This window comes from Akebia trifoliata, chromosome 3 (genome assembly GCF_017979445.1).
Source record: "Akebia trifoliata isolate Shusen 1 chromosome 3, ASM1797944v1, whole genome shotgun sequence".
NCBI lineage: Eukaryota > Viridiplantae > Streptophyta > Magnoliopsida > Ranunculales > Lardizabalaceae > Akebia > Akebia trifoliata.
In genome coordinates, this window is record NC_141377.1 from 17730225 (window position 1) to 17754332 (window position 24108).

A 24108-nucleotide genomic window follows, 5' to 3' on the forward strand; every position below is an offset into this window, starting at 1 on the left:
CTTCGGAGAGAGAATCTTCTGACGAAGAACCTTCCCCTGAAATAATCAAGTTACTTGAACAAGAAGATGAACATCAGGCTCAACCTCTAATAGAGGAAGTAGAGGTTATCAACCTCGGAACAAAAGAAAGTCCTCAAGAAATTCAGGTTAGGGTCACTTTATCTCCCGATGAACACAAATGGATAGTAGACTTGCTCAGAAAGTTCAAAGATGTATTTGCGTGGTCTTACGAGGATTTGTCGGGAGTAAGCACAAACATTATTCAATATCGGATTCCATTATACCCTGATGCTTGACTAATCAAACAGAAACTTCGACGCATGAAGCTGAAAGCGCCCTCGATCCGTTGGGTGCGCGGATCCACTTTTGACCTTTGAGGTTTGGGAGTCGTCACCTAGTTATTACGGTCTAGGAACCGAATACTAACTCTAAAAAGACAAATAACACTAATCTACGGAAGAAATATGATTCCGGGAATCACGTTACAGGGTTGAAAAGTGTTAGGCACTAACCCCACCCGACAAGTGCCGGTCTCTACTTCTTCCCAAAAATCAATTACATTGCAAAATAGACAAAAAATAATAAATAATTATAATAAAAAAATATAAAATAAAGTTACCTTGCCGATTACAACGATTCCCTCAACACCAACGGAGAGTATCTTCGTATGTATTTCTTTGCTATTCGCCCGTCACCGGATCTGATTTCTGATCTTCAAGTTGAGGTATCTTCTTCTTAGATCTGTGAATTTTCTGATTTTTCTTATGGATTTGAAGGTGTTTTAAAAGAGTTTTTGGGTGTTTTTTTAGCTAAAGTTGAGGTATGGATGTTAGGTAAGGAGTTATGACTTCAAAATTAGGGTTTTGGGAAGGTTGGGGAGGCTTCTTGATCTACTTTTCCTAGGATTTATTCTTGGATACGAAAATAAGTTGTAAGGACCCCCTATTTATAGATTTGTTTAAGTGTTTATTTTGATAGAGTTATTGTTTAATTATAATTCTTTTAGAGAGAATTATTGTTTAATTAGAATTGTTTTAGGTACATTTATATTTTAATTAGAATTGTTATAGGTAGAGTTATTGTTTAATTAGAATTCTATTAGGGTTTTGACTTTTAGTCTCACTTGATTGACTTTAAGATTTTGACTTTAGTCTTACTTGATTGACTTTAATTTTTTGACTTGAGTCTTACTTGATTGACTTTAATTTTTTGACTTGAGTCTTACTTGATTGACTTTAAGATTTTGACTTTAGTCTTACTTGATTGACTTTAAGATTGACTTTAGTCTTACTTGATTGACTTTAATTTTTTGGAGAACCCCCCTTTATTATATCTTTAATTCTTTGGGCCCCCAGATGGAGGGGTCATTTAATAAATATCGGGGCAACCATCAATAATTTTGCCTAAGAGCCTGATTGATCGATTTTTTTGGTTCAAAATTTTAAATTAATTTTATTAATGTTTCACTTTACATTATTTAATATTTTTTTTATTAATTTCAGAATTTAAAATTTTTTAATTGGAAAATTACCGTTTTACCCCTAAAGAAAACTTTTGCGTTTCAAGTCGATTTTTGATGTTCCACGATGTTTTAGAATCGATTTTTCGTAAGAAATTTAATGGGAATGTTGGTTTGTGTCATTTATAAAAAATTTTGTACGAAATAGTCGTGAACTTTATGAGGGGTATTTTTATAATTTTGTCAAATTTTGTAAAAATTGGTGAAATGATTTATTTGGTTTCGATTTGTTGTTTTATGTATTTGAAAGGATTTTTCTAAGTGTAATGTAGGCTCTAGGGATGTTTTGAGGTTAGGATTATTTTGGTAATTTGATCATTTTTTAGTGATTTTTATCGTAAAGTTTGTTTTTATCTGAAAAATGATGATTTCTATGTTTTTAGGATTATATTTTCCTAGCGTAGCGTGAATCTATAGTTTTGTCAGTTCATGATACTTCATCCGGATTTCTGAAACATATCTAGTAACAAAATAAAATATTGGAATAAACATCCATCATTGGGAACCGTTGCAATCGAGTTAACGAGTTGATTAATCAGGCGAGTGCAAAAATGGGTGTCTACAGAAGTCGGAATGGACTCTGAAAATTAAAGAAGAAGTTACGAAGCAGATTAACGCTGGATTCTTGGAAGTAGTAGGATACCCTGAGTGGATTGCCAATGTCGTCTCAGTACCAAAAAAGGATGGAAAAGTTAGAATGTGTGTGGATTTCAGAGACCTAAACAAAGTAAGCCCAAAAGACAGTTTTCCTTTACCACACATAGATGTTCTAGTAGATAGTACAGCAAGGCACGCTTTGTTGTCCTTCATGGATGGTTTTTCAAGGTACAATAAGATAAAAATGGATCCTCGAGATATGTAAAAAACGTCGTTCATCACACAGTGGGGAACCTTTTGCTACAAGGTTATGCCTTTTGGTTTGAAGAACGGTGGAGCCACCTATCAAAGAGCAGCCACGACTTTACTACATGACATGATACACAAGGAAGTTGAAGTCTATGTAGATGATATGATAGTCAAATCTAATGAACGACTGGGGTATGTTACTACGTTAGAAAAATTTCTCACAAGGATTCAAAAGTACCAACTCCGCCTCAACCCGCAGAAATGTGTATTTGGAGTAACTTCTGGAAAACTGTTAGGATTTGTGGTCAGTCAAATAGGGATCGAAGTAGACCCCGTGAAGATTAAAACTATCTAAGAGATGCCACCGCCTGAGACTGAAAAGCAGATTCAAGATTTTCTGGGCAGAATCCAATATGTTAGCAGATTCATCGCTCAACTCACCAACGTCTACGAACCTATTTTTAAGCTTCTCAAGAAGAATGAATTAACAGTTTGGAATGAGCAATGTCAAAAGGCTTTCGACCAAGTCAAGGAGTATCTGTTAAACCCACCTATTTTGGTTCCACCTACACCGGGTGAACCACTTCTTCTTTATATGTCAGTCACAGAAGAAGCTATGGGATGCATGCTTGCACAAAATGACAAAGATACTCGCAAAGAAAGGACTATATACTACATCAACAAAAAGATGTTAGAGTATGAACGAAAGTATTCGGCCCTAGAAAAACTTGTTTGGCACTAGTATGAGCTACTCAGAGACTTCGGCACTTTATGCTATCTCATTCAATTATCTTGTTATCTCAGATGGATCCTTTCAAGTATCTTTTCGAGAAATCGACGTTGACAGGGAGAACCGCACGATGGTTATTGTTGTTATCAGAGTTTGACATCACGCATGTTACATAGAAATCTATTAAAAGGAGAGCTGTAGCAGAATACTTGGCAGATCACCCTGTAGTGGAAGGAATAAGGCATGTTGATCAATTCCCAGATGAGAACATCTTGCATGTTGAAGAAGAACCGCAGAACCAAACATGGCAGCTGTACTTTGATGGAGCTGCCAATTAGAATGGGTATGGAATAGGAGCAGTTCTATTTTTACCGGAAGGATGCCATATTCCGATTGCCATTAAGTTAGTTTTTTCTAACACCAATAACACAGCGGAATATGAAGCATGTATCGCTGGGCTCAAAGCTGCTCTGAATTTGGGCATTACAGAAATTGAAGTTTTCGGGGATTCAGCCTTGGTCATACATCAGTTATTGGAAGAATGGAAGACTAGGAATGAAAAGTTGAAACCTTATCATGAGTATCTGTTAAACTTAGTAAGTAAGTTTAAAGCTATCTTGTTCCAACACTTGTCAAGGGAAGATAATAGATTTGTTGACTCCTTAGCCACTCTATCTTCAATGATCCATTTGCCCCCTGGCATGGAATTGAGGTCGATCACTGTCGAAGTCAAAGACAAACCCGCATATTGCCATCAGATCAACATTGCTACCTGACTACCTAATGGAAGGCCATGGTATACAGATATAAAAAGAGTGTTGGAAAAATAATAATTCCTAGAAGAAGCATCGAGGAAGGAACGACAAACCCTACTAAGATTAGCATCTCAATTCATCCTGTGCGTAGGAAGTTTATACAAAAGGTCTTATGATGGGATTCATTTGTCGTGTGTTGATGAAGATCAAGCTGAACAGATAATGGTTGAACTACATTCAGGAGAATGTGGCCCTCACATGAGTGGGAAAATGTTAGCTAAGAAAATTATGAGACAAGGGTACTACTGGCCCACGATGGAAACAGATTGTCACCACATGGTCAAGACCTGTCATAAATGCCAAATACATGCGAACCTTATACATGTGCCACCATCTCAATTAGTTGGTCTGACTTCACCGTGGCCATTCTCAGTTTGGGGAATTGACATTATTGGTAAAATATCGCCTAAGGCATCAAACGGGCATGAATACATTTTAGTTGCTATCGATTATTTTACTAAGTGGGTCGAAGCTGCCTCTTATGCTGTCCTCACTGTGTCTCGAGTTGCAAAGTTTATCCAAACAAACATCATCAGTCGATACGGGGTACCTTAGGAGTTGATTTCTGATAACGGGTCACACTTTAAAGCTGAGGTTATTACATTATGTTTAAAGTTCAAAATCTCACATCACAAATCATCTCCTTACCGCCCTCAGTCTAATGGAGCAGTCGAAGCAGCTAATAAGAATCTTAAGACTATCATCAGGAAAATGTGTCAATCACATCGAGATTGGTTAGAAAAACTGCCATTTGCACTATGGGCCTATCGAACTTAAATTTGATCCTCTACTGGAGCTACTCCATATTCTTTAGTGTATGACATGGAAGCAGTTTTGCTAGTTGAAATGGAAATTTCGTCTCTCAGGGTCTTGTTGGAAAGTCAGTTGTCAGAAGCAGATTGGGTTCGTCAACGGTATGAAAAATTAAATTTGATTGAAGAAAAACGACTAAGAACTTTGTATCATGTGCAAGCTTATCAAAAAAGAGTCACCCGTGCGTTTGACAAAAAGATCAAGGTCCGTCACTTACAAGTCGGGAATTTGGTACTCAAAGAGAATCGGGCACGTATCTTTGACCCTAGAGGGAAGTTCAAACCAAATTGGGGAGGTCCATTCATCATCAAGGAGATATTACCAAGAAAAATTATCAAGCTTCAAGATCATGATGGAATCGAATTACCAGAACCAACCAACCTTGACCAAATCAAACGGTACTACATTTAAGGAGGCCATTTTTGTCCGAATCAATTCTTCTATTACCCAGTTCAATATATCATTTCTCAACCCCTTTGCAGTTTTTTCAAAAAGAAAAATTATGCTTTTTTCTTTCTCAACCCGATCACCTAACCTAGGGGAGGGAAGATTTGCACTACGTTTTGGTCTGATCCCAAAATTCTAGGGTACGTATGCAACCTGAGAAGTTACTTCAGGCCCGACCACATCAAAATCTATTTCCCCACACATCAAAATAAATCTAAAAAAAATTCAAAAGAAAAAAAGAAATATCTTCAAAATAGGGAAGAAAATTCAAGGCAAAATAAAAGAAATGTCACACAAGGGGCATTCAGATTTTTGAGCTTCAAAATCCCCTTCTTTTTTTATATCCAGTCTTAAGCTTACCTATAAAAGACTTCTTATGTACCGTGCGAAAAGTCAAGGAAGATAGCAAAGCATGATCAGACAACAATTCCATAAGTTCAGAAAGGAAAAAAGAAAAAAAGCCTGCTAGGTTGAAAACTCGAAAATGGCGACTTAGGCAAAAATTAAGGTAAGCTCGCAAGGTTGAAAATCTGAAAGGACAACTTTGACAACAATCAGAGCAAAGAAAAAAGAAAGCTCACTAGATTGAAAACTTGAAAAGAGGATCTAGGCAAAAGTTAGAGCAATAAAGAAAAAATAAAAAAATCTCCGAGGAGTTAAAAAATAAGAGCAGTCCGAGCTGAAACATCAGAAGTCCGAATAATCAAGTTTAATACTTAGCTTAAATCAAGCATAGACTCGGAAGCCACAAGTATCTTGTCTACGATCGATCTGAAAATTTTTACTTCTTCAAGTGAACCAAGGGAGAGGAGGGTGAATTCTATGATGAGTCTCAAAAGGAAATATTTTGTTTTTTTGAGCCTGACTCAAAATCTTCTATAAAATTAATCAAAATTATAAGTTACATCTTTATTGCACTTGTGGTAATCAAATATTTCAAACCTTCATACAAGGGGCATTTTCTTTTTCCTCTAAATATGTAATTTCCCCCTTATACCAGGGGCATTTTTTTTTAAATTTTTGCATGATGTGTTAAATTATCTTCAATGCCATGTTTATTGTCAAACTAGGGGCATTTTGTTTTTGAGCAATGTTAATCCTAAAAGATAATGGGCACCCCAAACTTAAGGTTACCCTCTTTATAACAGTTTTTCGAAAAACCCTTGACGTTCAAAAGAAATAAAAACTCATGTTTTAAATTCATAAAACTTTTGGATAAAACCTTGAGGTTCAAATAAAAGCACTTCGAATCTCACATTTGACTGTGCCCAGAGATTAACTAATAATTCATTTACCTAGAGTAGGAGATATGGCATTCTTTCGTTCCCAAATTCTTTTCCAGATCCATTCATTCTTGGATTTGATCATTCTCTTCCAGATTCATTATCTTCTAGATTTATTCGTTCTCCGATTTATTTTAATAATTCTTCTCCAAATTCATTCATTCTTTCCCAAAATTCATTCATTCCTCTGTTAGTTTTGCTCAGTTACCGCCAAGGGATATATTGGATTTTGCTCAGTTGCCACCAAGGGTTAACTTGGATTTTGCTCAGTTGCCGCCAAGGGTTATCTTGGATTTTGTTCAGTTGTCGCCAAGGGTTATATTGGATTTTGCTCAGTTGCGTTATCTTGGATTTTGCTCATATGCCGCTAAGGGTTATCTTGGATTTTGCTCAGTTGCCGCCAAGGGTTATCTTAGATTTTTCTCAGTTGCCGCCAAGGATTATCTTGGATTTTGCTCAGATGTCGCCAAGGGTTAACTTGGATTTTGCTTAGTTGCCGCCAAGAGTTATCTTAGATTTTGCTCAGATGCCGCCAAGGGTTAACTTGGATTTTGCTCAGTTGTCGCCAAGGGTTATCTTGGATTTTGCTCAGTTACCGTCGAGGGTTTTCTTGGAATTATGCTCAGTTTATCCTCAAATTATACTCAGATTATGCTCAGTTATGCTCAGTTTATGCTCAGTTTATGCTCAGATTATGCTCAGTTATGCTCAGTTTATGCTCAGTCTATGCTCAGTTTATGCTCAATTTATATTCATTTTATGCTTAGATTTTACTCATTTCCAACTTAAACTCTTTGAAATTTATCTCAGATTTTAAGTCACACACTTGCACAGTTGTTACATCAGTCAAGGAGAATTTTCTAAAATTCAAGGATCTGACACTGCCAGTGAGAGCTCGCGCTCAAGTATCTGACATTTTTTTAGTTCGGGAAGAGTTTTACCCTCAAGGATCCGAACACGCCGACGAATTGCTAAATCAGACTACAAAATGAACTGTCACTAGCTTTAGCATTCGGATATCGCACTATCTACCAAAATAGATTTGCTATCTAGTTTGCTTCAGCCCTCTGCAAAAGAGGGGCATCTGTAGACACCCCATTTTTGCACTCGCCAGATTAATCAACTCGTCAACCCGATCGCAACGGTTCCCAATGATGGATGTTTATTCCAATGCTTTATTTTGTTCCCAAATATGTTTCCGAAATCCGGATGAGTTATCTCGAACTGACAAAACCTTAGAAACCACGCTACGCTAGGAAAATACGATCCCAGAAACATAGAAATCATCATCTTGCAGACCAAAAAGAAGCTTTACGACAAAAATCATTAAAAAATTATCAAATTACCAAAATACCCCTAACATCAAAATAACCCTAGAGCCTACGTTATGCTTAGGAAAACTAATTCAAACACATAAAACAACAAATCGAAACCAAATAAATTATTTCACCAATTTTCACAAAATTTGTCAAAATTACGAAAATGCCCCTCATAAAGTTCACGACCATTACATACAAAAAATCTCATAAATGACACAAACCAATATTTCCATTGAATTCCTTATGAAAAATCAATTCCAAAACATTTTAGAACATCAAAAACCGACTTGAAACACAAAAAGTCCTCTCCGAGAGTAAAACGGTAATTTTACAATTTTTATAATTAAAATTTTCGAAATTAATAAATAAAATATTAAATAATTAAAGTTAAACATTAATAAAATTAATTTAAAATTTGAACTAAAAAAATCGATCTATTAGGCTCTCAGGCAAAATTGTTGAGGTGCCAAGATATTTATTTAAGGACCCCTCCATTTGGAAGGTGGCAAGATATTTATTTAAGGACCCCTCCATTTGGGGGTGTAGACACCCCATTTTTGCATCCGCCTGATTAATCAACTCGTCAACCCGATCGTAATGATTCCCAATGATGGATGTTATTTCCATTGCTTTATTTTGTTAGCAGAAATGTTTCAGAAATCCGGATGAGGTATCTCGAATTGACAAAACCTTAGAAATCACGCTATGTTAGGAAAATACGACCCCAGAAACATAAAAATCATCATCTTGCAGATCCAAAAAGAAGTTTCACGATAAAAATCACTAAAAAATTATCAAATTATCAAAATACCCCTAACCTCAAAAAAACCCTAGAGCCTACGTTACGATTAGGAAAACTCTTTCAAACACATAAAACAACAAATCGAAACCAAATAAATCATTTCACCAATTTTAACAGAATTCGACAAAATTATGAAAATGCCCCTCATAAAGTTCATGACCATTTCACACAAAAATTTTTGTAAATGACACAAACCAATACTTCCATTGAATTCCTTACGAAAAATCGATTTTAAAACATTCTGGAACATAAAAAACCGACTTAAAACGTGAAAAGTCCTCTCCGGGGGTAAAATGGTAATTTCACAATTTTCATAATTAAAAATTTCAAAATTAACAAATAAAACATTAAATAATTAAAGTGAAACATTAATGAAATTAATTTAAAATTTTGAATTAAAAAAATTGATCAATCGGACTTTCAAGTAAAATTGTTGAGGGTTCGTGAGATATTTTTTTAAGAACCCCTCCATTTGGGGGTCCAAAGAATTAAAGATATAATAGAGGAGGGTTCTCCAAAAAATTAAAGTCAATCAAGCAAGACTAAGGTCAAGGTATTAAAGTCACTCAAGTAAAACTAAAGTCAAAATTAAAGTCAATTAAGCAAGACTAAAGTCAAGATATTAAAAGTCAATCAATTAAGACTAAAGTCAAAATATTAAAAGTCAATCAAATAAGACCAAAAGTCAAAAACCCTAATAGAGTTCTAATTAAATAATAACTCTATTTAATAGAGTTCTAACTAAAATAATAATTCTATTTAATAGAATTCTAATTAAAACACAACTCTACCTAAAACAATTCTAACTAAAATACAACTCTAACTAAAAGAACTCTAATTAAACACTAACTCTATCTAAATCAACCCTTAAAAAAATCTATAAATAAAGGTGCTCACACCCTATTTTCGTATCAAGTCATAAACCCTAAGAGAAGTAGGTCTAAAAGCCCTCCTAGCCTCCCATAAACTCTAGTTTTGGAGTCCCAACTCCTTATCTAACATCCCTCCTTCGATTTTAGCCTAAAGAACATCTAAAAGCCCTCCAAAAACACCCTAAAACCCATAACAAACTTGAAGAATCTAGATCAAGAACAGGAGATACCTTGCCTCGGAGATCAGAAATCAAATCCGGAGACAGAACGAAGCAAGGGAGTACGGTACAAGGAGTAATTTTTGTCGGATCTGAGGGAACAAAGTCTTTGTTATCGGAAAGGTATAATCTCTTATTTTTTTTATGTATTTATTATTATCTAAGTTTTTTAGCAATGTAATTTATTTGGGAAGTTCGTAGAGACCGGCTTCGGCCGGGCGGGGTTGGTGCCTAACACCTTCCAACCCCGTAACATGATCCCCGTATTCAGTTTTTTCTGTTCTAGATTAGTTCTTTATCTATTTAGAGTCATTGATCGGTTTCTAGACCGTAATAACTAGGTGGCGACTCCCAAACCTCAAGGGTTTAAAGCGGATCCGCGCACCTCGCGGATCGAGGGCGCTTTCAGTGGCGACTCCACTGGGGATATTGAGGATCAAACTTGAAAAACCCCAAGTATGGGAGCATTGCTAAAACGACTTAGATTTTTTTTATTTCTAGTTATTAGTTTGCCTGTTTTTTATTTTTTATTTTTATTTTTATTATTTCAATTATTGATTGTGTATTTGGATCATGGATATTCTATTATCATGTTTTGTTATGATTCAATTGAAAGTCATTCGGAATAACCCGAAAAAAAAGAAAAACGTGAGATTTCAAAGGGATGATTTTATTGAAGATGGGATGATGTCGGTTGGACAATGAATCTTTTATTTTTTATTTTATTCTTTTCTTCTCTTAAGAAACGTGTGTAGATTTTTTATTTTATTTTATTTATTTTTAAATGAAATTTTTAGGTGGGTGCGATATATCTTTCGACAGCATTTTTATTTTTAAGTAAGTGTTTGATGTGGCGATGGTTTCGATTTTTTTTTAAAAATTAAAAAAAAAAAAGAGTGAAAATAATTTTTTAGGCGTGTTGTCCATGGACAGCAAGCAAATATAAAGATTTTTTTTAAAAAAAAAAAAAAAAAAGAGAGAAAAGGTTATTTTAGCGTACTGTCCATGTACAGCAAGCAAAATAAGTTTTTTTTAAACCCTCTTAAACAGCAGCAACATATTGGTGTGCCATAAATAAAACTATTTTTTTTCTTCCACCACTTCATCTTCTTCAATTGGATTTCACGCAACGCCATGATCTTCGACAGAGACCGGTTCAATCTCTCTGGTCAATTGGTGGAGGTCAGGCCGGATCGACTCAGAATTCCACAAAAATCACAGATTTCCCATGATTTAGAGCTTAAAACCGTTGGTTCTTCTTGAAACCAACTTGATTTCAAACAATTTAATCAAGGGAAAATTAACTTCTTACCTTTCTGTCGAAGAGAATTTCAAGATTCGTCGTTTCGGATTGTCCAAAATTCAGAGATTCGCTTTTCTGTCCATTTTGATTAGAAATAGCTTCGAATTCTTCAAAAACTCAGAGATTTAGAGAAGCTTGAACCTTGGTTTTCATGGCAGCCCCTCCAGCAGCTGTCTTCATTCTATTTACCACGGTTCGTTCGATTGAATCATGAGTTTTTTTATTTATTTGAAATCTGTGATCGGCTGATGTGGGGTTTTGTTTTCACCTCTTTCTTGGGTTTTTCATCTTGAGCTGAACTTACTGAAATTTTATCTACGTTTTAAGAAGAACCGTTGCGTTCGAAGGGTCCCTTAAAGATGAGTTGGGCTTTAAACGAATTAAAGGTAGAACCTGGGTTGGGAATTTGCATCAGAAGTTTGAAGCTATGTGTGTGGAGGTAAAGCCAGTTGGCATTAATGTTAAAAAAAATGTATGAAGAAGTTGTGCAAGATTTTTTCCCTCCAACTACTGTAGACCCCATTTAAAAAAAAAAAAACAGGTTCTAAATTATCTTTGGAGCAAAATGTTGATGTTGGAACCTATGAGAAGTCTAATGAAGATAATGCCAAATATCGTATAAAAGAAAAGAAATCTCCTCGTAAGGAGTTGGGGGTAATTGTTCCTATAAAGAAGTATTCGAGTCAAACATCATTTTCCAATGTAGTCAGCAATGTAAATCCTTTGCTTCTTCCATCTTCTGTGGATCTTGTTAAAGAGGCAGGTTTGGACTTATCTCTGGATGGATCAAAGGCAGGTATTGAGGATCCTATAAAGAACAAAGTGCCCACGCCTGGGCTGTCAGAACAAATTGCGCCCATCGAGATTCAAGCATCATTATTAAGCAATCTTTGCGAAAAAAATGAAAAAAATAATATGGATTCTGTTGAAGGTGCAGGGTTGGACTTGCCTCTAGAACAAAATAATGATAAGGGGAATTAAAAAAAAAAAAATCATTTTGTTAAAAAAGAAAAAGAGAGAAACTTCATCACTTCCCATGTCCACAACTATCAATCTACCCTCAATTTAATATTCATTGAAATCCTGATTCGTTTGGGGTAGTCCAAAGCAATCTTTGATTGGACTATAAAAATAAAAAAAAGAGGATTGGATTTCGAAAATCAACCATAGAAGTGAATTTTTAGGTGAGTCAACTCAGTTGATCCCATCTTACATCACGTGAGGAACTAGTTGCGTGCTATTTACTCTCTTTTTGTGATTTTCCCATGATACCCAATTTTGAGCGTAATGAGTCGAGTCAACTCGTTTGAATTTATTGGTTTCATGCAATTTGTTACTTGTTCTTATACATTCCCTTGATATTTTATGATGATATTGTTTCCATGTTATATGAGGATTGAATGCTATGAGATGAGTTGACTCGATGAGTCCATGCTTGAATAGGTTTTGTGTTAGATTAGGGTGCATGATTTCCCTTTTGATACCCGATTGATATGATGATACTCCTTTGATATCTTGATTGATGGAACCTTAACTCTAACATATTGATTGATTGGTTTTAATTAATTGATTGGTTGATTTTAATTCCTCCTGATTTGCATGCCATGACTTTGATCTTGATAATTTTTTGATGATTGTATTCACTATGGTTGTAACCATTGATGATATGATTAGGCCCATGGGCCCATTTGTTTGAAAAAGGCTCCGGGCACACCCCACCCTGCTTTGCACACACCACATGCACGTTTACTGTTTTGTATACTTACACGTCCTATATAGCTAACGTGGCACTAGTGCGTGGCCCGATCTCTTCGGAGATGCGACGTCATTCATGAAAACCACAACTCCAGTCACGTACCTTAGGGTATATCAAACTGGGGCATCGATATCGTCTGATCAGGTGATTCTGAGAAGTATATTGATGCACCCAAGCTGGAGCGACCTGAGCCTTTGACCTATTGTGAGCCACACAGTCACATGTCCCGATTGCCAACGTAGTACTAGTATGTGGTCGATCCCCTCGTGGGATGCCAAACCATTTATGAAAGCTACAACTCTTGACTCGTACCCATAGGTATGTAAAAGATAATTTAAGTATATCAATTGCTTTTCTTGGTCAAAACCGGTGCCTAAGTGAGATCTTGCCTCGCTGTACCCTACTGTACGAGGGGGATAGACTACGTCTATTCTAGACGAGAGGTATTTAAGTGGGCCCTTTGCTCAGCATTGTGCGCCACCTCTTAACTAGAGATCAAACTGGCTGTTTTGACTTCAGAGAAGTGAGTTGAGGTTTTAGATTATCACCTATACGGTATATCAAACCAAATCACCACGTATCGAGAAGTATATAGGTGTGCTTGGGCAAGGGTGGCCAGATAAAAATGCATTGCATGTAGTAAGCTTAGAGTCTAGAAACCTTCCCTGTAAATCACGACTCGAACTTATCGTGGGTGTTCCCAGGTTGTTTATTGAATGGAACTTTTTGAATGATGAGATGAATGTATGTGAATGATAAGATCAGAATGCATGTGAATGATGAGATGAATGTATATGAATGATGAGATCAGGAATGTGCGGGTTTGTCCTCAAAGATAAATTTTTTGTTGTTTAACCTAATTTAAAATTACATTATCATTGGGTACACCAACCCAATAATAAAATCCATTTTAAACTTGACCTAGTCCATCTCGATCCAACGATTATTATGGGCTGGGACATTTAAATCGAAATAGAAATCAAATTTTCAAAGAGGAAAAATGGTTTACGAAGGGAAAGTATTTTCCAGAAAAAGTGTTTTCCGAAAGAAGTGTTCTTTAAAAAAATTATTTTCTAGAAAAAGTGTTGTTCTCTAGAAAAAATGTTTTCTATGAAAAAGTGTTTTCCCAGAAAATATTTTCCATAAGAACAAGATTTTCCAAGAGAAAATACTTTTCAAATAAAAAACTAGTTTTCAGAGAAAAAAATATTTTTCAGAAGAAAATATTTTCCAAAAGAAAATAAAATGAAGGAAAAATGATTTATAAAAGATCTATTTTTGCATGGAAAATTTTTGAAAAATGTTTTCTTACCAAAAATCTATTTTTTGCATGGACTTGTAAAATTATCAAAATATGTTTTTCTAAAAAGAAAATGATTGCAAAAAATAATCAGAATTGTGAAAATCGTTATTCAATAAAAATATTATTTTCAAGAGTGCAATAAAATTATTTTCCATCTGAATAATCATTGAATGGATGAATTGTGTAATGGATTGGTGCACAAAATTCAATAAAATCTCAGGATTTATTTAAAATGTTATCAAGGGGGTGACACTGAAATTGGTTAAATTTACCTTCAAAGAGGTTACTAGGTTATAATTGTATCTAAGCTCAATCGTCCCTAGTATAGCTAGGGTTGTAAATCCGGTCAGTTAGAGTAAACGTCAAAATCAAGTCAATAGTCAGAAATGACCTCAGAATTTCTCAACATCGCCCAGTTGTTCCCTAAAGATCATAGTGCTTCAATCCTACCGGTTGTAAGTAATATCTCAGTCCTCAGTCCTAATCAAACTCATGTGGGTACTTGCCTTGAGTTTTCATGAGTCATTTTGGTTAGCTCGAGTCTTTTTTTCTAACAAGGTCATGTCTTCCTTAGATTGAGTTTACTTTTTTCCTATTTAGTCAAGTTAGTTCATCGAGTCTATAGAGGTGTCTGTCGCCCCATCTGAAATTGATCGGATAAAGGAAATTTTTGAGTATCTCGAGCGCATTAACGAATTAACTAATAATTTGATAGATTTCTGTTCTGAACAAGAAGATAAGAGTCGAACTCAACCTTTAATCGAGAAAGGAAAGGTCTTTGACCTCGAAACAGAAAATAATTCCTAAAGAGATTCAAATAGAAACCATCTTATCCCTAGAGGAACACGAGAGGATAATGAATTTACTCAGAAATTTCAAAAGACTTGTTCGTGTGATCATATGAGGGTATGCTAGGTACAAGCTTGGGTGTTGTTCAACATGGAATAAATACTCGTCTATATCGATGGAAACAAAGAAGATGTTATAAAATGTATCAGTGATATCCTCACTACATCTTGAGTTACAAATCACATATTATCAGTCGATATGGGATACCTTTTGAACTGATCTCTAATAATGGGTCGTACTTCAAAGAATAAGTCATTATTCTGTATACAAAATTCAAAATCCGGCATCGCAGATCATCACCCTACCGTCCTCAGATTAATGGAACAGTTGAAGCAGCTCGTAAGAGTCTCAAGATAATCATCAAGAAAATGTGTTAATCACACTGGGATTAGTTAGAAAAATTACCATTCACACTAGGGGCACATCATACTTCAATGCAGTCCTCTATTGGAGCTATTCCCTACTCTCTAGTATATGATATGGAAGTAATTTTGCTAGTTAAATTGGAAATCCTGTATTTCAAGGTCTTGATTGAAAGTCAATCGCTAGAAACAGACTAGACTCGTCATTGGGTACGAAGAGTTAAACTTGATTGAAGAAAAACAACTTTGGGTGCAAACTTATCAAAGAAGAATCGCTCGCACGTTTGACAAGAAGGTTAAAGTTCGCTACTTACAAGTCAAGGATTTAACCATCAGACTTCAAAGAAAACTAAGTACTCCTCCTCGACCATAGGAGGAAGTCTGAACTTAATTGGAGAAATTCATCTATCAGCAAGAAAACACTACTTTGGAAAACCATCAGATTTCAAAGAAAATCGAGCACCTATCTTTGACCCTAGAGAGAAGTTCAAACCTAATTGGTGAGGTCCGTTCATCGCCAAGGAAATATTACCAGGAAAAGCTGTCAGGCTTCAAGATCATGATGGAATCGAGTTACCAGAACTAACCAACCTTGACCAAATCAAACGGTACTACATTTAAGGAGGCCATCTTTGGCCGAATCAATCCTCATATTACCCAGTTACCCAGTTCAACATATCATTTCTCAACCCCTTTGCAGCTTTTCGAAAATAAAAATTATGCCTTTTTCTTTCTTAGCACGATCACCTAACCTAGGGAAGGGAAGATTGGAACTACGTTTTGGTCTGATCCCAAAATTCTGGGGTACGTAGGCAACCTGAGAAGTTACTTTAGGCCCGACCACATCAAAATAAAAAAAAATCTATTTCCCCACACAATAAAAAATAAAAAAATAAAAAAAATTCAAAAGAAAAAGAAATCGAAAATGGGGAAGAAAATTTAAGGAAAAACAAAGAAAAATAAAAGAAATGTCACACAAGGGGCATTCGGGTTTTTGAGCCTCAAAATCTCTTTCTTTTTATACCCAGTCCTAAGCTTACCCATGAAAGTTCTCCTAAGTACCGTGGGAAAAGTCAAGGAAAATAGCAAAGCATGATCAGACAGCAACTCCAGAAGTTCAGACAGGAAGAAAAGAAAAAGAAGATAAAAAAATGATGAAGCCTGCTAAGTTGAAAACCTGAAAAGGACAACTTAAGCAAAAATTAAGGCAAGCTCGCAAGGTTGAAAATCTGAAAGGACAACTTTGGCAATAATCAGAGTCAAGAAAAAAAAGAAAAAGCTCGCTAGATCGAAAACTTGAAAAGGCGATCTAGGCAAAAGCTAGAGCAATCTCGATAGATTGAAAACCTGAAAAGGCGATCTAGGCGAAAGTTAGAGCAAAAAAGAAAAACAGAAGAAAATCCCAAGTTGAGAGCGGTCTGAGCTGAAACATCAGAAGTCCGAATAATCAAGTTCAATACTTAGCTTAAACCAGGCATAGACTCAAAAGCCACAAGTATCTTGTCTATGATCGATCTGAAAATTCTTACTTCCCCAAACTAACCAAGGAAGATAAAGGTGAATTCTTTGATGAGTCTTGAAAGGAAATAATTTTGTTCTCTTGAGCCTGACTCAAAACCTTCAATAAAATTAATTAAAATTAAAAGTTTAGTCTTTATTGCACTTGGTAATCAAATATTTCAAACTTTCATACAAGGGGCATTTTCTTTCTTCTTTAATGTAACTTTTCCCCTTTATACTAGGGGATTTTTATTTTTTATTTTTTGCATAGTGTGTTCAATTATTTTCAAGGCCATGTTCATTGTCAAACTAGGGGCATTTTGTTTTTGAACAATGTTAATCCTAAAAGATAATGAGAACCCCAAACTTAAAGTTACCCTCTTGATAACAGTTTTTCGAAAAACTCTTGAGGTTCAAAAGAAATAAAAAAACAGGTTTTAAATTCATAAAATTTTTGATAAATCCTTGAGATTCAAACAAAAGCATTTTGGATCTCACATAGGAGATATGATATTCTTTCGTTCTCTAGATTCTTTTCTAGATCCAATCATTCTTGGAATCGATCATTTCTTTCCAGATTCATTATATTTCAGATTTATGCGATTCATTCTAATCAGTCTTCTCCAAATTCATTCATTCTTTCCCAAAATTTCTTCATTCCTCTGCCAGTTTTGCTCAATTGCCGTTATCTTGGATTTTGCTCAGATGCCGCCAAGGGTTAACTTGGATTTTGCTCAGTTGTCGCCAAGGATTATCTTGGATTTTGCTCAGTTACCGCCAAGGGTTAACTTGGATTTTGCTCAGTTGCCGCTAAGGGTTATCTTGGATTTTGCTCAGTTGCCGCCAAGGGTTATCTTGGATTTTGCTCAGTCGACGCCAAGGGTTATCTTGGATTTTGCTCAGATGCCACCAAGGGTTATCTTGGATTTTGCTCAGATGCCACCAAGGGTTATCTTGGATTTTGCTCAGTCGCCGCCAAAGGTTATCTTGGATTTTGCTCAGTTTCCGTCAAGGGTTATCTTGGATTTTGCTCAGATACCGCCAAGGGTTATCTTGGATTTTGCTCAGATGCCGCCAAGGGTTATCTTGGATTTTACTCAGTTGCCGTCAAGGGTTATCTTGATTTTGCTCAGTTGCCGCCAAGGGTTATCTTGGATTTTGCTCAGTTTTCGCCAAGGATTATCTTGGATTTTGCTCAGTTTTCACCAAGGATTATTTTGGATTTTGCTCAGATGCCGTCGAGGGTTTTCTCGAAATTATGCTCAGTTTATACTCAATTTATGCTTAGATTATGCTCAGGTTATGCTCAAATTATACTCAGATTTTACTCAGTTTCACATAGTGCACACATTTGCACTTTTTAATCAAGGAGAATTCTTTAAAATTGAAGGACCTGACAATTTTTTAGTTCGGGGAGAGCTTTACCCTCAATGATCTGAACACCCTGACGAATTGTTAAATCAGGCTGCAAAATGAACGTCACTAGCTTTAGCATTCAGATATCGCACTATCTACCAAAATAGATTTGCTATCTAGTTTGCTTCAACCCTCTGCCAAAGAGGGGCATCTGTAGACACCTCATTTTTGCATCTGCCTGATTAATCAACTCGTCAACCCGATCGCAATGATTCCCAATGATGGATGTTATTTCTATTGCTTTATTTTGTTAGCAGAAATGTTTCAGAAATCCGGATGAGGTATCTCGAACTGACAAAACCTTAGAAACCACGCTACGCTAGGAAAATACAACCCCAGAAACATAGAAATCATCATCTTGCAGACCCAAAAAGAAGTTTCACGATAAAAATCACTAAAAAATTACCAAATTATCAAAATATCCCTAACCTCAAAACAATCCTAGAGCCTACGTTACGATTAGGAAAATCTTTTCGAACACGTAAAACAATAAATCGAAACCAAATAAATCATTTCACCAATTTTAACAGAATTCGACAAAATTACGAAAATGCCCCTCATAAAGTTCATAACCATTTCACACAAAAAATTTTGTAAATGACACAAACCAATATTTCCATTGAATTCCTTACGAAAAATCGATTCTAAAACATTCTAGAACATAAAAAACCGATTTAAAACGTGAAAAGTCGTCTCCGGGGGCAAAACGGTAATTTCACAATTTTCATAATTAAAAATTTTAAAATTAATAAATAAAATATTAAATAATTAAAGTGAAACATTAATGAAATTAATTTAAAATTTGAATTAAAAAAATCGATCAATCAGTCTTTCAAGTAAAATTGTTGAGGGTTCGTGAGATATTTTTTTAAGAACCCTCCATTTGGGGGTCCAAAGAATTAAAGATATAATAGAGGAGGGTTCTCCAAAAAATTAAAGTCAATCAAGTAAGACTAAGGTCAAGGTATTAAAGTCACTGAAGTAAGACTAAAGTCAAAATTAAAGTCAATTAAGCAAGACTAAAGTCAAGATATTAAAAGTCAATCAATTAAGACTAAAGTCAAAATATTAAAAGTCAATCAAATAAGTCCAAAAGTCAAAAATCGTAATAGAGTTCTACTTAAATAATAACTCTATTTAATAGAGTTCTAACTAAAATAATAACTCTATTTAATAGAATTCTAATTAAAACACAACTCTACCTAAAACAATTCTAACTAAAATACGACTCTAACTAAATGAACTCTAATTAAACACTAACTCTATCTAAATCAACCCTTAAAAAAATCTATAAATAAGGGTGCTCACACCCTATTTTCGTATCAAGTCATAAACCCTGAGAGAAGTAGGTCTAAAAGCCCCCTAGCCTCCCATAAACCTAGTTTTGGAGTCCCAACTCCTTATCTAACATCCCTCCTTCGATTTTAGCCTAAAGAACATCTAAAAATCCTCTAAAAACACCCTAAAACCCATAACAAACTTGAAGAATCTAGATTAAAAAAAGGAGATACCTTGCCTCGGAGATCAGAAATCAAATTCGGAGACAGAACGAAGCAAGGGAGTACGGTACAAGGAGTAATTTTTGTCGGATCTGAGGGAACAAAGTCTTTGCTATCGGAAAGGTATAATCTCTTATTATTTATTTATTTATTATTATTAAGGTTTTTTAGCAATGTAATTTATTTGGGAAGTTAGTAGAGACCGGCTTCGGCCGGGCAGGGTTGGTGCCTAACACCTTCCAACCCGTAACATGATCTCCGAATTCAATTTTTTCTGTTCTAGATTAGTTCTTTATCTATTTAGAGTCATTAATCATTCCTAGACTGTAATAACTAGGTGGCGACTCCTAAACCTTAAAGGCCAAAAGCGGATCCGCGCATACGGCGGATCGAGGGCGCTTTCAATTTGATAGGTAACTTGTGGATGACTAGATCTGTGTCTAAACCCGGCATGTCTTGATAGGACCAAACGAAGACATCCTGGTATTGTTGTAAGAACTTTGTCATCTCTTCTTTCTGCTCAATCGTTAATAGGACTTCAATTTTGACGATCCGTGGGTCATCTTCGGTGCATAGGTTCACTGAGTTTGTATCCTTTATATTTAGCTGAACACCCTTCTCGTGGCGCTCTGAGTTCTTTGATTTCTTTTGAAGGATATCCAACCTCTTCCTCCGACACTTCTTTGATCCCCATGAGATCAAAGTCAAGCTCTAAGTCAAAGTCGTATTCATCTCTTTCATACTTTATTCTGTCACAAGGCTTATTCAACTGAGAAAATTCTTTGAAAACCTTTGGTATTTTGAAGATTTTTTGATTTTTTTGAATTTTTGAAAATACTTGTCTTTTTTGAAATTTTGAAAATAAATTTTGCAAAATTTTTAATTTTTTTGAATTCTGAAAGATTTTTGATTTTTTTGAATTTTGAAAGATTTTTGATTTTTTTTATTTTGTGGATTGTCTGTGTTTCTGAAACAAGATAAAGAAAAATCATGCAAATTCATTAGCAACTGAGGTGAGCCCCTAAAACATTCTTACTCCGAGGACGAGGGCTCATTATGGTCCCCGGACACATGAGATTCTACTAGTGGCATTTTTTTCTTGGAGGCCGTAGGGATTCTGGACAGCATGGCGGCTTCATAAGTGATTGGGTATTCCTCCAAATTCTTGAAGACCTGCCCTTCTTCTGTAGGCCAGATAAGTTGGGAAAGTGACTCCCTTGATGGCTTCGATATGACCATTACTTCCGGGTGACTGTCGTTAAGTCCGGGTACAGGCATTTGTAGGGTATGTGGAATTATGACAGATTCCCAATCGATTTGAAAGGGGAACAGTGATCTTTCTTCTTTGCGTATTGCAACTTTCGCCTTGGCGGGCTCTCTTTCTTCTTCCTTTTGACTCCATTCGGAATCCCCTTTGAACAAGACGTCCATACCGTCTATGAAGGACTGCGGGGAATCAACAAATGAGTCTTCTTGCGATTGGACGAGCTCGATACTTATAACTCTTGGGGTCTCTCATGCAGTTAACTGGTAGCGGTTCTAATAGCTCCTCTGGTCTTTTCTGCGACTGTGGGAAACTGACGCTAATATGTGGTACCTTGCCCAAGTTCCATATGTTAAGCTCACAATTCTGGCTTTGTGTAAGTCGAAACTCCTTCTTTTTATCATTCATATCAGAGATGTTCTTCCTCGTAGGCTTGAATCCAAGACCAAAGTAGGGAATGTGTTTTTGTGTGCTGATCAAAGTAGCCCTACCTTTTCCCTTAAGATCTAGCCTTTGTTTTGGACGATTTCTCCTTTGACAGTTATGCCCTTGTTTTCTCCTTCCTTCTTAGGATATGATTGATAGATGTGAACTGGAAGGCGTGAAACCCCTCTTTATACCCGGTCATCTCTACATCGATATAAGACACATTCGACGATAGATCGACTGGTATGAGATGCTCTGTGAGGATGAAAATCACCCTCTATCCATGATAAATTTTACCCGTTGGTGCAAGGAAGAAGGGACTACCCCTGCAATGTGGATCCAAGGTCTTCCTGAAAGGAGATTGAATGCCGAAGGTATATCTAAGATCTCAAATGTTACTTCAAAGGTGCATGATCCGATGGTAATAGGGAGGTCCAATTCCCCTAATGACATAGTTTTCCTGCAATCAAAAGCTCTAACTATCTTTCTGATTTGCTTGATGTGAGATAGATTTGCATTTAGCTTGTGTAGAGTTTGTAGAAGATAGACATTAAGAGTCGAACCATTGTCGATCAGTACCCTTGCTACCATCATACCTTTACACATTATCATAATGTGTAATGGCTCAATGTGTCCACGACCCCCGTTGATAAATTCATCCTCTGTGAAGGTGATCGGACTGGGGATCATGATTTGACCCTCTGTCTTTTCCAATTCTTCTGGTGAGGTGGTCTCAGGTACATGCGCACTACTAAGGACTTTAAGCAATGCTTCCCGATGATGCTCCGAGTTTAATAGCAGGTCAAAGATACTGATTTGAGCTGGCATTTTGTTCAACTGTTCCACTATGTTATACTCGCTTTTCCGAATGAGTTTGTGAAGGTCCTGCTTCTTTGTCGGTTACTCAGCTCTTTTTCTTCTCTTGCTCTTTCGGTGGTATTTGTTCCTCTTCCACAAGCTTTCCTTTTCCCTTTTATTTCATTCTTTCTTCTTTCTCGTTCTGCTTCTTTTGTTCTTTTTTCAGTGCTTTGTAGCATCTTCTTGATCTGGTCATATGACCAATGTCCGTTACCATGGTCTCTTTCTATTTCTCAACCCCTGCGGATGTCATAATCATCGTCTCATAACTACATGGGACGGTTTAATTTGAGCGGTATGGGAAGGGTTTAGGGGATATGATGGTCATGGGTTGAGGATCTGGCTTTAAATGGAGGATAAGAGGTGGCGGGTTGGGTATCAAGATTGATGTAATGATGTTTGGGATTTGTGGGTTGGTATAAGATAGGATGAGAGGTCGTTGGGAGGAGAAGTTTGAAATTTGAGAGGTAGGTGCAGAGTAGGGTATGATAAGAGGTGGTTGAGATGAAGGACTTGCAGTTGGTGAGGTGTAAGGTATGATGAGCGGTGGTCATGAAGGATTCAAAGTTTTGAAGTTGGAGTGAATAGTGAGATTGGTCATTCTAATGGGGAGTTGATATGGTGATTGATTAGTTATGTCTTGAGGTACATCATTGATGCTCGAGGATGTGGGTTCCTTTCTCATGCTGACTCTAACCTTCATCCAACAGTTGCTATCAAGACTGAAGGGTCGAAACTTGGTTCGTCTCTCTCTCTATAGCATTGATTGTAGGCCTATCGCCTTCCCTGTTATGAGTTGGTAATGGGTTCTGATTGTTGTTTTGCTGAGGTGCTTGGATCGTTTTCTTATCGATCAGATTTTGAACTTGGTGCTTGAGTTGCCAACATTGGTCGGTGGCATGCCCCGGTGCACCCAAATGGAATTCGTAGAATTGATTGGGGTTGTACCCTGGTCCCTTTATTGCTTCTGGATTTGGTTGCCTCTTGGTGAGATATTCTCCACTGAGTAGGGTTGATAGAGTCATAGGCAAACGAGTGAAGACTCGTGGTAGAAGTTGGATTTGCGTTGCTCAGTTTGATGATTCTGGACGAACTGTGAGTTCTGACTAAATACTGGATTTTGCCCGAACTGGAATGCCTGCGGGACTGGTGCAGCTTGAGGTGGGTTAACTTTGAAGGGACTTGAGGTGCTGGTGGCCGCTGATTTTGCGTTGAAATGAAGAAAGGACGAATGGATTGTACATTCTTAACTTGGGCTTCATCTTTCTTCTTGTTTAAAATCACTGGTTTCCGCTGGGTGGACTCCCCTACTGGTACCCCTAGATTGGACAAGTCGTAGATCAGGCCTAATCGGATACCGTTGTCCACCCGATCTGCCATTTGGACCAGTGACGAGAAGCTTGTAGTTGTATGACCCACTAGATGCATGTAGAATGAGTGGCCTAGAGTAGAGATGAATATGGTATTCATCTCCTGTTTAGTCATAGGTGATTTTACCTTAGATGCTGATTCCCGCCACCTTTGGGCATACTCTTTCACGCTTTCCTTTTGCTTCCGAGTCATCTTTGCCATGTCATTCCTGTCCAATCCCATATTTGTGTTAAATCTGTATTTCTCCGAGAAAATCATAGCCAGATCTTGCCAGCTTTTAATCCGAGAATGATCCAACTGAGAGAACCATGAGAGGGCCGCCCCCGTTAGACTTCTTTGAAAAAGTTGGACCAACAACCTGTCGTCGTCACCAAACTGGCACATAGATCCAACGTAGAGTTTCAAGTGGGACAGAGGGCATCCAATGCTGTTATACTTTTCGAAGTCAGGACACTTGAATTTCGACGGTAATGGTGCATTTGGGTAGAGGCAAAGGTCTTTGAACCTCATTCCACTTGCAGAATCCTTTCCTTTCAT

At 36.5% G+C, this 24108-nt stretch overlaps 1 protein-coding gene across 1 annotated transcript; it reads right to left on the minus strand.

Annotated features, from left to right (window-relative positions):
• Window positions 1-21612: 21612 nt before the first annotated feature.
• On the minus strand, window positions 21613-24108 carry LOC147406088 (uncharacterized). Its single transcript, XM_086432487.1, has 2 exons — window positions 23295-24108; window positions 21613-22163 (listed from the first exon to the last, which is right to left on the minus strand). The coding sequence occupies exons 1-2, from the start codon at window positions 24106-24108 to the stop codon at window positions 21613-21615; spliced, it is 1365 nt and encodes a 454-aa protein (XP_086288613.1).